The 15277-nt window shown below is 39.2% G+C and overlaps 1 protein-coding gene across 1 annotated transcript in view; it reads right to left on the bottom strand.

Moving 5' to 3' along the window:
- Window positions 1–15277, bottom strand: part of RELN (reelin) — a 520858-nt gene that overhangs the window by 44778 nt on the left and 460803 nt on the right. Inside the window, 3 exon segments of the mRNA XM_037837769.1 lie at window positions 8254–8422; window positions 12134–12383; window positions 13232–13490. Of these exon segments, the coding sequence (XP_037693697.1) occupies window positions 8254–8422; window positions 12134–12383; window positions 13232–13490 (678 nt within the window).

Genomic DNA, 15277 nt, shown 5'->3' with positions numbered 1-15277 from the left:
AGGCAGCTTCTGTGAAGTAAGTGTGGCAAGCTTGGCCTTGCCACTACTGACATATGAGAGGGTTGACATAAAAGGCAGGGATGACCATATCTTCAGTATACCTTTACCTTCCAAGCCCAGGTGTCAGAAAAGCAGAGCACTCCTAGAATCAGAAGCATGCTCCACAGCTGTTGACACTTACCAGCCTTGCTCAGGACTAATCTTTCAAAGTGTGATGTGCAGTGATGTATTATGAACTGTATATTCATTCAAGGTTCATGGTGCAGCAATTATAAGCGAATATGCATCAGACAGAAAATATTTCCCTATAACTTTTACTTGGTCCTCTTACATTTCTTGTCTATATTGTCCATAGTGACTACTAGAGATTCTCTTTTTGATGTTCCTGTGTTTAGTCTGTAAGATAAGTCACAGGCCCTTCCATCAAGCAAATTAAGGTAGCCTGTGGCTCCTAGGAGGTCCTGCAAGAAAGGGTGGAAAGACCCCAGAGTTGGAGGAAAGTTATCCATCAACTCACCTGGATGGATGGCCACAGCTAATGACCAACAGAAAAGAGCAGGAGAAAAGTCAGTCTAGAGGGAGCCCCGAGTTTTGGCACCAGGGTTATGAGTGACGTGCTCTAAATGGGTGGGACATCTCACAGGAGGCACAAAGGTCTTGCCCTCATGCAGGTCTTCAGGAAGAAGACAGCGAGCTATGAACAAATGAGGGAGGGTACACTTTGTGGTGGAAACGAGGGGGTGATTCTCAGAGATTGTTTGCACAGTTCACTCATTTCACAGGTGTGGAGACTGCCTCTCAGGGAGAGGGACTCGTCCTTGGTCTTAGAGCTGAATCTAGAACCAGCATCTCCTGACTCAGCACATTATTGCTGGAGCTGTGCTGCTGAGAGCACCACTGTCACTGCTGGGATTCACAAGGTGAATCTGCCTTCTTTGCATAAAGCAGAAGAACCCTGGCTGTCCTGGATCACAGATTTAGCAGCTAGCAGGAAGGGGGTTTCTTAACTTAGGCATCATATATCTTGTGGTAGGAAAATTTTCTCTTGGTGATTGTAATTAACATTGGGAATTTGTAGGACACTAAGAGACTGGGGCATTACGGGGTTTTTAGGTAACATTAATTAACCCGTCCATGGAAAAATGTATACTGTCATTTGATTTTCCTTTCTCCTCAATTTCTTATAATACACTGAGGGCTGAATAATTGCTTGAGAGGAGTAAGTGTCTGGATTACAGGATATGACATACATGTGATAAAGTCCTCATAAGGTAACCAAAATCCTTCATGATCACTCTGGAACTAAGGTGTAAAACACATTGCAGAGTTAACACTAGAAAAATTTAAATGAGCCACCCCACATGACCTGCCTTTCTTCCTTTACAGAGAATAAATAGAGACGTTTGGAACAATCCTGGTCCAGTCACTGAGTGCCCTTGGGGAAAGTCATATAATTTTCTTGTGTCTTAGTCCCCATCTTACAAAAGGGAGGCAGAGGAACCTATAGGCTAAAAGAGTCTTAAAAGACATGTCAACCAATTATATTTATCTGTATCTTGATTTGAAGCAAACTCATTTAATGAAATATACAGGGAAATTTGAACATTATTTATTTGATGATAATAAGAAATTATCATTAATTTTTTAGGTGTGACTTATTGAGTTACGCTTTTGAAAGGTCCTCTTTTAGAGATATTGTGGCAGCCCGTGGCCTGAGCAAAACAGGCCTGCAGATCTTTGGTGCACAGCAGTCTGTGTGATCTAGGCAGCGAATGTTTAACCTATCATCTCTAAGCCAGTAAAGAGAAAATGATAAAATTAACCTTAAAATGTAACTTTAAAACCTGAAACCTGAAGTAAGCAGGAGGTGAGAAACTCTTGGTCTCATCAAAAGAGCAAGAAGTAAATGTACCCCAGACCTCCTGCTGTCAAATGTTAATCTAGTCTACCTGCTTCCTGGCTCCCAAATGTTGTGGTTATCTATCGATCACCACCCTCCCCCACCCCCATCAAGACTCTTTTCCCGCACCTGAACCCTTAGGAATGTCTTTGTCTCAAATGCTTATAACTGGCTTGCCGTCCTTTTTAATCGTGCGGTCAACTCCCCTATGAATGCGATGTCCGCCCAGTGTAAGAGAGCTGTCGTGATCTCTTTGGGACTTCTCACCCCGTTGGTAAGCCCTGAATAAAAGTTCATGTGTAAGACAATGCCCGGTGTCTTCTTTGGCCTCTGTACTGGCAAAGCCCTTGTGGGCCACAACAGATATGTAGAAAAGTTTTTACAGATGAAATGATATGATGTCTGGGATTTGCTTCAACATAATCTGTTGAAGGCAGTGAGTGGGGGTATAGAGGAAACAAGGTTGGCCGGGAATTGACAATTATTGATATTGGGTCATGAATTAATAATTGTTGAAGTATACTACTCTCTTTAATTTTGTATAATTGGATTTTCCAACCTAAAAGGTTGAATGAAATAGATAAATTTGAGCCAAAAATAATCTGTGGTCCCTTCAAATTCACAGTAAAATTTTGATTTGAGGCTTACAAATAAAAAAGAATGGCTTTTTTTAAGGTAAAATAAAGTTTATTATTTTTGCTGATAATTATTCATAATTAATAATAACAACAGATACAATAGTGTTCTGAGAAAGCCCACTGAGGGCATCAAATACACCTGGGACCATCCTTCAAATACAGAGAAATTTCCTATAATTTACAAAATATGTTTTCAACGGAGAATGAATTATATTTAGTTGTGAAAATAATTTTAAAAAGCCATATGTAGCAATATGTACAAAGTATAACCAAATTTCAAATTCTCTGATAAAACTTTGGCAACAACATCTAGAAGGAATGCAGCATTTCTGGAAATACTTTTATTCTCTATTATAGTGGAAATGGAAATAGATTTAATTTGTTTTAAATAATGCCAAAAATATACTGGCATATTCAAGGCTGGTACTGGACAAAAATATTTCCTTTTTTTGCAGTCTTGAAAGACCAGTAGAAATTGGGGTTAAGTAATAGCAGTGGTTTTCAAAGTATCAAAATGATGCATGAAAAGATGGATATGCAACAGAAGTTCAATGCTTCTTTGACTCAGTAGAAAAATTTTAACAAGATGTTCAATAATGTGGATACTTGCAAGAAGTCTTTCAAAAGATTCTGTGAAGTTGGAAGTAACAATGGTGTTAAATCAAGAGTACAAGTTGAGTTTTAAAGAACTTCTCTTTAAAAATAAACTTGTAGCTCTCTTGAAAATTTCTCAATGAAGAACTCAGTAAATATTATGCTTAGTTACTAGGTTTTTTCAGAATAAGACCTTTTATCTGTTTGCAGTTACAGTAGGTGGAAAATTTCCTCCTTGAAAATGTTTGACCGCAAAAAGCTATAGCTTTCCCTTACACTATCCCATCATCCCAATCCTTCCACAAACTTCTTGCTCTTTCTTGTGTTTATCTCCTTTCCGGAAACTTCCTGCAAACATTAAGTAGCTTGCATGCTGTGGCTAAAAACACCTGGCTTCCAAAGTGCTGTAATTAATCTTTTAAAACAGTGGTATCAGCTAAGGCATTCGGGTTAGTAGAAGGGAATGGATCATCTTCAAACTGTGACTTAAAATAGCCAAGTCACACCTGAACCTACCAATGGTGCTCCCCCCCCCCACTTTCTGGGTGGCGTTGGGTTACCTGCCCTTCCATTGCTTCACCCCGTTCTCAGGTGACATTTTAAGAACCCATGCCACCTAAGTCACTTATTTTTAGGTTTGGGGTTAGTAAAGAGAAGGAGGCAGATGCAGATCAGGGGCTATGAAAGTGATTTTGGCATCTTCCCATTTGTTTTTCAGTCTCTTTCAAGAACTTCTGACATTCTTCCCATTTCTTCTAGGACCCTATCTCTCAGGCAAGTGATAAAGACACAATGTTAATATAATGGTTAAGCTCCTGGGCTCTGGGGCCAGACAAACTGTTTATTTCCAGTATCTTACTGAACTGTTCCTTTGAAGGTTGCTGATTGCCTTCTTCTTGAGAAGTTCAGTATCGTTGTGAAAATTTGTTCTTTATGACTACAGCATTTATCACAGATGGCCTCCTCTTCTTCCTTGATATTTCTTTCTCACTTGGCTTCTGGATACCATGCTATTCTCATTCTTCTTCAACCTCCTAACTATATCTTCTTGGTTCTTTTGCTAGCCATTTCCATTTATTCTGCTTTTAAATTTAAACTTCCTTCTATGGAGAGCTGATTCAGTTTTTATGGCCTTGTCTACCACCTCAGCGCTTAGGCCTCTAAGTTTATTATCTTCCCCTGGGCTCAAATCTTCATCCATTCTGTCAAATAGATGTTACCATTTATATTTCCAGCCAACCACAAATAATTGAGCATCATGTAATTAAATGTGCCATATTGTCCCTCCTGGGATCAATGTCATATCTCTCCCCACTTCTTCTAACCACTCTCCCAGGTTTCAGAATTTAGAGCATCTCTTGATGTGTGGAATGGAGACGTAGGATTTAGTATTGAGTTTTATCAATAATTCCTTTGAAATGTCCCATAATATCCACTCATCCTCTCCAAGTTGCTCATGTACAGCTCATAGCCCTGGCCTCTGCCCACTTCATGCATGGGTTCTTATCACAAACACCTTATTGGAGTCTGTTCTCCCAATTTTTTTTCTTGGACAACTATTCTCAGTTGGAAACCCACCATAGTTAATTTTTCCTTAAGTCCAAATGCCTCTGCCTTCACTTCAATGCTTGCTATGAATTAACCAAACTCTACTAACAACATTCTTCCCACAGGTTCCAGATACAAGCACTCTGCTTTAATCAGCATCTCCTGAGCTCCTCCTGACTCATGTCCATGTGTCCCTGCCTGGTTTACACCACTCCTCTGATTTAGAATGTTTGTTCCCTTGCCCACCTAATTCCTATCATCCATTAAGGTCAGGGTCCACCTATTCCATGAGACCCTCTCTTACTCTGGCATTCAAAACCCTCTCATGTTTCTCAACACCTACAGCATGTCTAGCCCATTGCTCAGTGAAGCTCTTAATTATATACAGCCTGTATTATTTTTAGGTTTTTCCTTAGGTATACTCCTCATCTTCCCCAAACAGATTGTAACCTTCTAGGCCTTAAGGCAGTGCCCTACCATTATCATGGGCTCACTCTTGTGAAGTTAAACTGTGGCTAAGAAAGAATCCTTAGTTTGACTAAAGTTGAAGTCTGATAATAAACTGTACTGTAGTTAAGGAGTGCGGTTATGTGATTAGTTCATTTATACTTTTATAAATATTTACAATGTTCCCAATGCTTCCAAGCACATTCATTTTATTTTTAAATGGTGAAAAGGCTCTCCATTTCTCAGATGAGGAAACCAAAACTTAGAGAAATGAAATGACTTGCTTTAAAGCTCACAGCACTGAAAACCCAGAGTTGTGCACCATACCACAAAGCTTTTCATTCATTTTTTGTCTTCTAGGAAGATCTAACTTAACCAGTGCATATGACAAGGAATAGAAACTATGATTCTATCTTCTCCAATTTATTTAGGTTTTAAACAGCACTGTTTGGAGCAGCGTGTGATGCATCTTGTGTTTAGTCTCAGTGTTCCCTTTTCAGGAAAACCCACAAGCATCCATCCAGTTTTACAACTCAGGAACCGGGGAGTCTTCTCTGGGACTTTTTTTTCCTCACCGACCCATGTCCATTTCATCATTGAGCTCAGTCAATTTTGTTGCTTCCATGTCTCTTGACTTCTATTCCTCTCTGCTGCCGGCATCTTAGTCCAAACTACCAGGATTTCTTGCCTCTGTAAGAGTCTCCTTGCTTCTACCCTTGCTCTCTCCAGATTTTTCTCCAGTTAGAATAAGCCTTTCTGAATGCAAATCTGGTCATGTCTCCCTATTCCCAAACACTATACCAGGCTTTTTAGTGTTCATGTAATAAATCCTCAAATCTTTATTACAACCTACAGTGCTTGCCACGTTCTGACACCATCTCTCACACCACACTCTCCCTCTCCCTGTCTTATCCACAATTCCAGTATTTCAAATATGCCTGCTTCTTCCCAGTTCAGGCTGTAACCTTGCCTGGAACACTATCACACTTACTCTCCACCTAGTTAACTCCTATTCATCCTTGACGTCTTGACTCAATTATCCTTTTCTCAAGGAAGAGTTCCTTGACTTCCTTGACCAAGTAAAATCTCCCTATGCTATATAGTTTCATTGTATCATGTACCTGTCCGTCATTTATCATAGGTGTGATTTTCTATTTACTTCTGATTACAAATGATTTCTATTTAAAACCTTTCTTTACAACTAAAAGAAAAGCTTTGGAGGACATGGAAGAGTTCAGCATCTCACATGGGCCTAGAACATAATTAAACACTTCAAAAATATTTGCTTAATATTTGCTTAAGACCAAATGAATGAATAATCACTGCTGACAGCTACTGGCCATTTCAGTTTGGTGAATGGTTTGGTGTCAATTTGTGGAAACCATCCTCAGTTGACACTCATTGCCCTTGGGCCAATAATACTGGCCTCCCAGCCTTGTGGTCATATGACCAGTGAGTGAGTGGACAAGCCTGAATCCTCCATTCTGATCTGGAGGACACCACTAACGTTGAATTCTGAACACATTTCCAGAGAGTGAGGCAGTACGTTTAACTTAAAGCAAGGAAACAGCATATATTTAAAATGTAACTGGATGTACGAGTAGCCATTCATAGTCAAAATATAACTCGGTTTGGGGTAAAGTGCTCTGAGATGGGCCTTTTGTTCTTGTAATCTTTGGCATAGGGCAGAGCATGGTGAGAAGACGGTGACTTAGGCCCTGTCCATGTATCTTTCCTTCTGAATTATCCAAAGGGCCTGGTTGTAAGGCAGTGTCACATTTAAGACCATTTTACAACATGAATTCTGAGGGTCATATAATAAACAAACTGCATATTTTCCATACAATAACAGGAGCAATGGCAGCTCATATGATTTTTCAAATATCATTTAAAAGGGTCAGAATTCATGCTGGTAGGTGCAAGACACAATTAAAAGATAGATTAACGGATAAGGAATAATTACTTTTCTTGAGTAAAAGACTCAAGGGTATCACGACTAGCTGGAGTAAATCTTAGAATGCTGCTCATTCGCAAGATGATATCAAGTAGCTGGGTAATAATTCACAGAATTCATAAAGACTTAAAGGATTCCTGCTTTAATGGAGTTTTTTTTTTTCTATTTTACTTATTAAGATTGCCTTAATAATTCATGTGTGGCAATACCTCTAATGAGCAACAAAATCTCACGTATCTCATTTAACCTTGGCAACTCTGCTGACAGTTAATATAGTCGCGTACCTCAGAGCCAGCAATTGTAGAGCAGCCCTAGGCTGTTCGTAACTGAAACGATCCCATTTATGATTATTCCAAGAAAAGTTATGCCATAGATGAATGGCTAAATTTTATGGCCATTTGCTAGGAAGTTTTATTCATTTTTCGTTGGAGAGGAAGCAACAGAATAATCATGAACCCAACTATAACTTCTGTGCCACATTCTGCAGTGGTTGCTTTGCTTCTTTCTTAACAGCAGCAACTGATCACATTTTCTTCTAGGGAAAAGGAATTTCTACCAAGATTTTAAAGCTTTCGTATTATTAGCATCAATTTGCGATGGCAAAAGAGAGTGAGTCCTGTAATACTATCCTACTAGATAAGGGTAATTCTCTGCTTTCCTCAAAACAAGAGTGCAAATACACAGGATAATTTAGATTTAGTTTTCTTGCTAGTATTTACCAGGCAATTTTATTATATCACCATCATTTCTTACAGACACAAGGAATGAAGCACTTACAATTTTTTTCCACATAAAAGAATGCTTTAGGTGATAATTCTCAAGATACTTTTCAAAATAAAATGTTAAAAATGGACACAAATTTTAATACTAAATCCCATTTATATGGCATCACTCACTGTGATATTTACAGTAGACAGACTGAGAGAAAATAGACTCCATTTAAAACTATTTTGCATCCAATCTATTTTAAATGAGTTGCTCTTGGCATACTTGAATTGAGTTGGAGAAACTCAGTGATCTAGCCACTGTTTCCCTGAACATACCATTTTAATAAGATATTTGACTTTAAATAAAGGCCTGGATTTGGGGAAAGCACAGAAAAATGTCACCACAAAAGCTGACATGCTAAATTATATCACATTTGGGTTCGGCACATGCAGAACCACCCATACCTGGTGTAAGGAGGGAGGGGCAGAGTGATTCTGGTCCACTTGTTGAAAGTATCCGACACCAGGATCCGCTGCAGATGATAACGACTGCACTCGACATTCGTAGGCAGACAGTCCCTTACCAACGGGTGCCACGACAATCCAAGATCTACTGAATATTCCAATTCAATAGCTAAAACAGGAAGCATGATTCTGGATATAAATACATGTCTGCAGACACAGGAACAACCATCACCTATCATGTTATCATATGTTTTAATTTCAATCAAATGTCAGTTTGCTCACCCCCCCATCCACATTTATATTTCCTTGTTTGAAATATTTCCTGGTTTGATTTTTCCTTCTGTACATTAATAGCTGTTATTTTTAACTTCTCACATGGAGATAATTTTTCTTTTATGGGGATATGATCAACTGAAACACAAAGTAAATTTTTTGAACCACTTATGAGAAACTTTAGAACAATCAAGGCAAAACTATTGCTTCATTTGCAAAGTTACTATAGTTAAAATGTATATATGGTTATAATTTAATAGCTATAGAATATACATAAATACATATAGTAACAAATATATAATTTAATATCTTAGTTATAATTTAATGTATACATATGTTGTCAATTAATTTAATGGTTAATGTACAAGTACAGATCATTTTAACTATATATATTTTAAAAATTATATATTTTTAGTGATTTTTTAAAAATAGTTTAAAAAATTGAGTAGCCTTCTCAAATTTCAGCCATTCTATAGGAATCCTGACCAACTAATGCCAATTTTGCTGGTATGTATAGGTGAATTCCTAGAAATCGTAAAAACCACTTTTGCCCATGTTTTTTGCTCTGCTGTGTTATGGAATAAATTGGGAAATCAGAGGGGTAAGGAGATAGATGAAGGTTGTGGAATTCATGACCTTCAGGTTGTGGGTCTATGGAAAGATAATTCCTTCTTTCTGTTCTCTACTTTGAAAGCATTCAATCTATACTCCCTGTCATATTTCTCTCTCCCTATTCCCTTTTTAATGCTGTATAAACTGGCTTCAGCTCCCACCTCTCTAAGCAAATTGCTCTCTGAAGCATTTGTTCTCAATCGTGGCTGCACACAAATTGACTGGGTACCTTTACGAACTACTGATGCCTGGGTTCCACTCCCAGAGATACTGATTTATTTCTTCTGGGGCACGGCCAGGGTATACGGAGCTGACAGCTCCCCAGGTGATTCTCCTGTGCAGTCAGTGTGGGGACCACTCACGGCTCTAAGGTTACTACAGGCCTTTGTAGTTAAATACAATGGCCTGGTCTCAGTCTTCATTGTACTTGTCCTGCCTACGGCACTGGACCTTATAGATTACTCCCTGGTTCTTGAAACTATTTTACTCTGGGGGACATGAATCCAAGTTTTCTCCTTTGCCAACTAGCCTAGCTATGGGCATTCTCCCAGACTCTGTTTCTGGCCCTCTATTCCATGTGTACATGCTAAAGGCTTCAAGTATTACCTCTGTGCCAAGCTCTCAGTTTTATGTCTCAAAATTTGATTCTTTTCATTCAGCAAATGTTTATTTGGTCTGGCCTTGTGCTGGATGCTGGGCATATAGTGATGAACAGTGTAGATGAAATTCCTACTTTCTAGATTCTATCTCCTTACTGAAGAACATCTCCACTTAGAACTACTTTCACCAAAACTTAAAAGAAAAACTCATGATTTCCTTTCATAAATGAACATCTCTTCTTAACTACCAAACTTTATCAATGGCAATGCTATTACAATAGTTTTCTGGGTTCAAAATTTAGAAGTACTTTATTCCTCTCTCTCTACTCCCTGTGTTCAACCCATCACTTAGTCCTGAGTCCCATGGCTTTCTTTCCTTTCTGTTTGCACTGTCTCATATCAATTTTATCCATCCTGTTTCTCTTCATGCCACCTTAGTTCAGGTCCTCATCACCTACTACAGAGACTACCGCTGTGGCTTCTTTACTGGAATTCTTTCCTATCTCCCTTTAGCAACTCCTGAAAACACAGCAAGTCACGTCCCTGCACTTGAACCCCCTCTATTCTTGACCTCGTCAAGCACAAATCCTTGTGCCTGGCTTTTAAGGCCCTTCATAATTTGTTCCCAAATCTTTTTAATCTTTTTGTGAACCCATGTATCTTCGTATCAGACTTGCCAAATATACCTATATCTGCTAGATTTATTTACTTGTGGTATTTTTCCATTCAAGAACTCTCATAAGATACAGAATTCCAGAATTAAGTAACAAGATTTATACATTTATTTATATATACTGGATTTTAATTCAGTACTTTCCTCTTTCATTTTATTGTTCTGTATATAACTTTTCTCAGGAGGCTGTGCCCGTCTATGGCAGAAAGTACACGTGGCAGGGTTTATGAGGTTAGAGTTTCAGTTCTGCTGCTGCTGGTCGACTGTGTGATAACTTACATCCTTGGCCTCTTACTGACTTCCTATGTTAAGGAGGATGTAGGAGTCCAGGACCTAAAAGTCCATTTCAGCTTTCAAAGTCAAGGCTCCTTGCTCTACTCCATTTGATGCAAACACTGCCTGGTCAGGCTGGTCTGCTCATTGTTTTCCCCATGGACCAGGGAACCCCCCACCTCTGTTTCTCTGCTTATGCTACAGACCCAGCTTGGTGTGTCCTCTCTTCTCAGTCCACTCTTCAAATCTGCTCCCAGCATCAAGGAGCACTTAAGGCTTAGCTCCTTTTTGAAATCCTCTCTAATTGCTGAGATTGACCATCCATTGATCATCTCTCTCTCCTTGGAACTCTCACTACATTTCTCATCAGTACTTCATTTGCACTTGATTTGGTCAGTTATTAAAGTCCAACTTTTTGAAGCATCCCTTCAACTAGGCTGTAACCTATGAAGGCAGGATGAATATGTATCGTTTTCCATTTTCTCTTTTCCAAGTTCCACTCCACTGCCTTGTCTAGTATTGACAAACTGATTGAGTCTGAGGTAGGATGAGTAAGTACTTCTGGGATTCCTCCTAAGATATCCCCATTATGTTCAAACTAATGGAAATATGAAAAATCTGGATTCCATGGAACCTTGGAAGCAACCAAATTTCTCAGATTTGGGCCCCCCCGAGTCCAAAATGGAACAAAGCCCTTGTGAACACTGTAGTTTGGATCACTGAGAAGAGTGATGGGGGGCAGTGAAGGACCAGGAGGCCCTGAGAATACTGACAGGTCTGCAAGTCCAGGTGAAGGGGCCAAGTGTGCAACGAAGTCAGTTTGTATTTCTTCCAAGATAAGTCCATGTGTGCATATGAGTGTGTATGGCACGTGTGTATATGAGTGTGTGTGCACACATGTGCAACTTAGGGGATGCAAATTGGTCAATGAGGGTTGCCTAGAATAGGCTATGACCTCAAAGTTTAAGGAAAAATGGGAACATAGTTTCATTGTTCCTGGGGAGGTGGAAACGGACAACAACCGGACCAGTCTAAAGCCCCATGAATTAAAATCCAGTATATACAAAAATAAATGTATAAATCCTATTACTTAATTCTGGAATTCTGTATCTGATGAGAGTCCTTGAATGGAAAAATACCACAAGTAAATAAATATATCAGATATAGATATATTTGGCAAGTCTGATATGAAGATACATGGATTTACCAAAAGATAAACTGGGGATAATTATTTACTTTATAAACGAAGTCTTCATGTACACATGCTCACATTCTGATGCTTTCAAAAAGTCAATTTATACACTCCATTTTCAAGAATATAGTTCTGGTTTGACTCAAAGTGCACTTGTGTGTTACTTACGGACTCAGTGGAGGGGCAGAATAGTCCTTTGACCGAGACAGACATAGACGCCCGTTTGCACACCTGTCTCTCTGGAAATAGAACACTTACCATAACAAGAGTCTGTGACTGAGCAGGAGGCAGCAAAATCTATCTGTAGGAATGAATCTTCGTTCACGGCAATGTCCGTGGTGACCACATAACGGGTGCTAGCCTTTTCAATGAAGACCAGGGCATCGCCGGTAGAGCCACACACGGGCATCTTGGTGCCTCCAGGGTGAAGCAGCCATTTCCTACTATCCAGAGTTGTGAAATCATCTTCTAAAACTGTATTACCAGAAATGTTTCCTCCAATAAGAATCTGAAATGTATTATTGAAAAAAAAAACATTCCAATCTGATTTCAAGATACAGGATAGTTCAGTCTTTTTGTTTGCTTTTATCTGTCAGCCTGTTCAGAACTGGCACTATACAGCATGCCTAATGTTAGGGGATGTTTCAGAAAGTTCTTGTTTATGTGGTGTCCTTGCCCATTTGGCGAGGAGCTACTGAAAACAAATCAAAGGATCGACAAAACCATTCACAGCCTCCATGGGCCAAGCTCTGCCTTTGGAAACTACATGTACTCAAGCTGGGAAAACAAAATTTGGCTTACCCATGATTATTTCCCGTGTAAAATTTGTATTTAAGGACAGTTGTACCCTATGGCATTTCTCTTCCATTCTTTGCATGGACTTCTACCTTTTTTTAAACAGGTTCTTTGAATTTTATTTGATACACATTTTATTATGTATGAAGATCCTTAAGGAATGTTGGGGAGATTTATTTTTTTTCTTTAAAGGCTGGGAAAGAGGATTTGGGAACTACTGCATGTGGCAGCCAATACTAATTTGCACATTTTCCTTTTCAGAGAACTAAAACCTCGCATCACGCTTAATAAAGTCCCTCTATCCATATGGCAGAATCCTCTGTGAACAGGCCCTAGGCCTTCTGTTGTGTCCTTTGGTTTTATAAACTCAGGCAATTGTAGGCATAGAGAATGGAGGGAAATAAGTACCTCCTCTAATCTAGCCATGTGCGCTTGGGCAAGTCACTCAACTCTTTGTTCTGGGCTTCCTCTTCCGAATGAAGAGGTTGGACTAAGTGCCATCCAAGGTCATATTCAGCTCAAATATGATAAAATTTAAGAGTTAATCCTGAAGGAACTGACCTGGTCGATAACCCAGGGGCTGTAGAAATGCCCATTTTCAGATGGTTGCCACCAGCGGAGGCGGGTGGAACCCGAACGGGCTTTCAAAGGTATCTCCAGGGCAATGTACTTGCCCACATTGCTGGAATTGCTGAAGAGGAACTCTTGAAGGAGACTCCACGAGAGGCCGCCATTGAGGGAATATTGCAGAAGCACAGGCTGGCTCCTGGGGTCCGGAACACCTTTACCACATCCCAGCCTCATGAAGAACTGCACGAATCTGACATTAGTAAAATTTACTGTAGACTTTTACTCCAAAGTGCAACCCACATCATTGACTAAAGACAAGCACACAGGGTAATATGGATGTGTGTGTGTGTGTGTGTGTGTGTGTGTGTGCATGGCTTTAATGGATATGATAATTTAGTGAATGTCCCAAACAATCATTTCAAAGCCCGATTTCCCTTTTTTAATGTGAAAGGGAGTTGATAAAATGTGAAGTCTGAAAAGAAGGCAATTCTGTGTCCACTTTTATATCACGGCACATTTTTCTCAGAGGAGAGTCCAAGGGAAGTGAACATTCATTGCACCCTTTGGCTCTTCTCTAAGAACATGGAAAAGATCCAAAGGCTGTTCAAGTTTGGGAATGGGTATTCTTATCTATGTAAGATAAATTTGGATTGTCGGTTCTTAGCATTTGAAATTGGCAGAATGTAATTAATATAGTCTACGCCACATTATTGGCAAAATAATCCAGTCTCAGGTTTTACTGGTACTTTTTTCAGATCTTATGTCATTGGTTTTGGGGAACACATTTAAATTCACCACGTGTAGCACCTCTTTGTGAAAGGCCAGACATCTTTTGGAAGAGGTGTGTCAAGCCTGGGCTTTTCTGGGTTTTGCACTGGAGGCAAGGGAGCATGCGAGTGGGAGGTGGTGGGATTGGTGGTGGGCTGTGTCAGCCTCTGACTGTTGCTGGGTCTGGGGAAGGATGCTACTGGCCATCAAATCCTGTGCCTGCCAGCCAGTGGCAGCCTTCCCAGTTGGCAGCGAGGTGGACAGAATGGTAGCAACCAGCTGGGGTGCCAATGAAAACTAGCTCACATGTTATCTTTGGCAGGCAAGCTGCTGGTGCCTGGTCTGGCTGCTGTGCTAGCTGGTAATGCAGAATAAATTTCATGTGTAACCCCACACATACCCAATACTGTATACCTGTCAAACATATGAACTATATTAGAACTTTTAATAAATGTTATCAGTACCATATATAAAATCATGCATTCTCCATGAGCAACCCCCTTTACCCTTCCTCCCCTCACCCCACTAACTGGGCATTCATTTATCTCATAACCCTGAGAAAATTGGGATTTTACGTGGAGCATTTTGAGGTCAATATATGCAAATCCTACACAGCACGCTATTGAGATGAGATAAAGAAGGGAGCGTTTAACATTGAATTAATGAAAAAATAATGAAAACAATAATCATTTACAAAGAAAAATTTTTAGCATATTGTCTATTTGTATTGGAAAAATATTTTAAATTTAGTAAGAGATATACCACGTCAGAATTACTGATTTGGAAAAACCTAATAATTTCTAAATTAGAGAATTCAACTACCAGTGAAAAGATGAAGTAAAGAGCATCAAATTAAACCATATGCATTAAAATGTAATAAGAATAAATAAAATCTTGTTTTCTATGACTGTAAAATTGTCTCACAGATAGAACTGTATTTTCTATGAATGATGATCAAATTTACAATGCAATAAATGAAAGATTTAGGAGAAAGAAAAGGATAAATATGTTAAGATGTTTTTAAAAATATGGTGAAATATTTAGAAAACATGATTTCTTTGTTCATTTGCAAAAACAGGTCCGGGTTCCAATCTGCACATGTTAAACTGTTGTTTTTACTTTCCTTGTTAAGTTTTTGGCTCATCAGATGATCAAGGGATACACATCTTGACAGGACATAATCCTCTGATCCAGTTTAAAATGTGTATTTCTGAGTGACTTTGCTCAATTTAGGAAACGATTGCTTAGAAGTGTGAGCGAATCATTAGG

Source organism: Choloepus didactylus, chromosome 5 (genome assembly GCF_015220235.1).
Source record: "Choloepus didactylus isolate mChoDid1 chromosome 5, mChoDid1.pri, whole genome shotgun sequence".
Taxonomy (NCBI): domain Eukaryota; kingdom Metazoa; phylum Chordata; class Mammalia; order Pilosa; family Megalonychidae; genus Choloepus; species Choloepus didactylus.
This window is presented reverse-complemented; position numbering and strand designations above follow the sequence as displayed.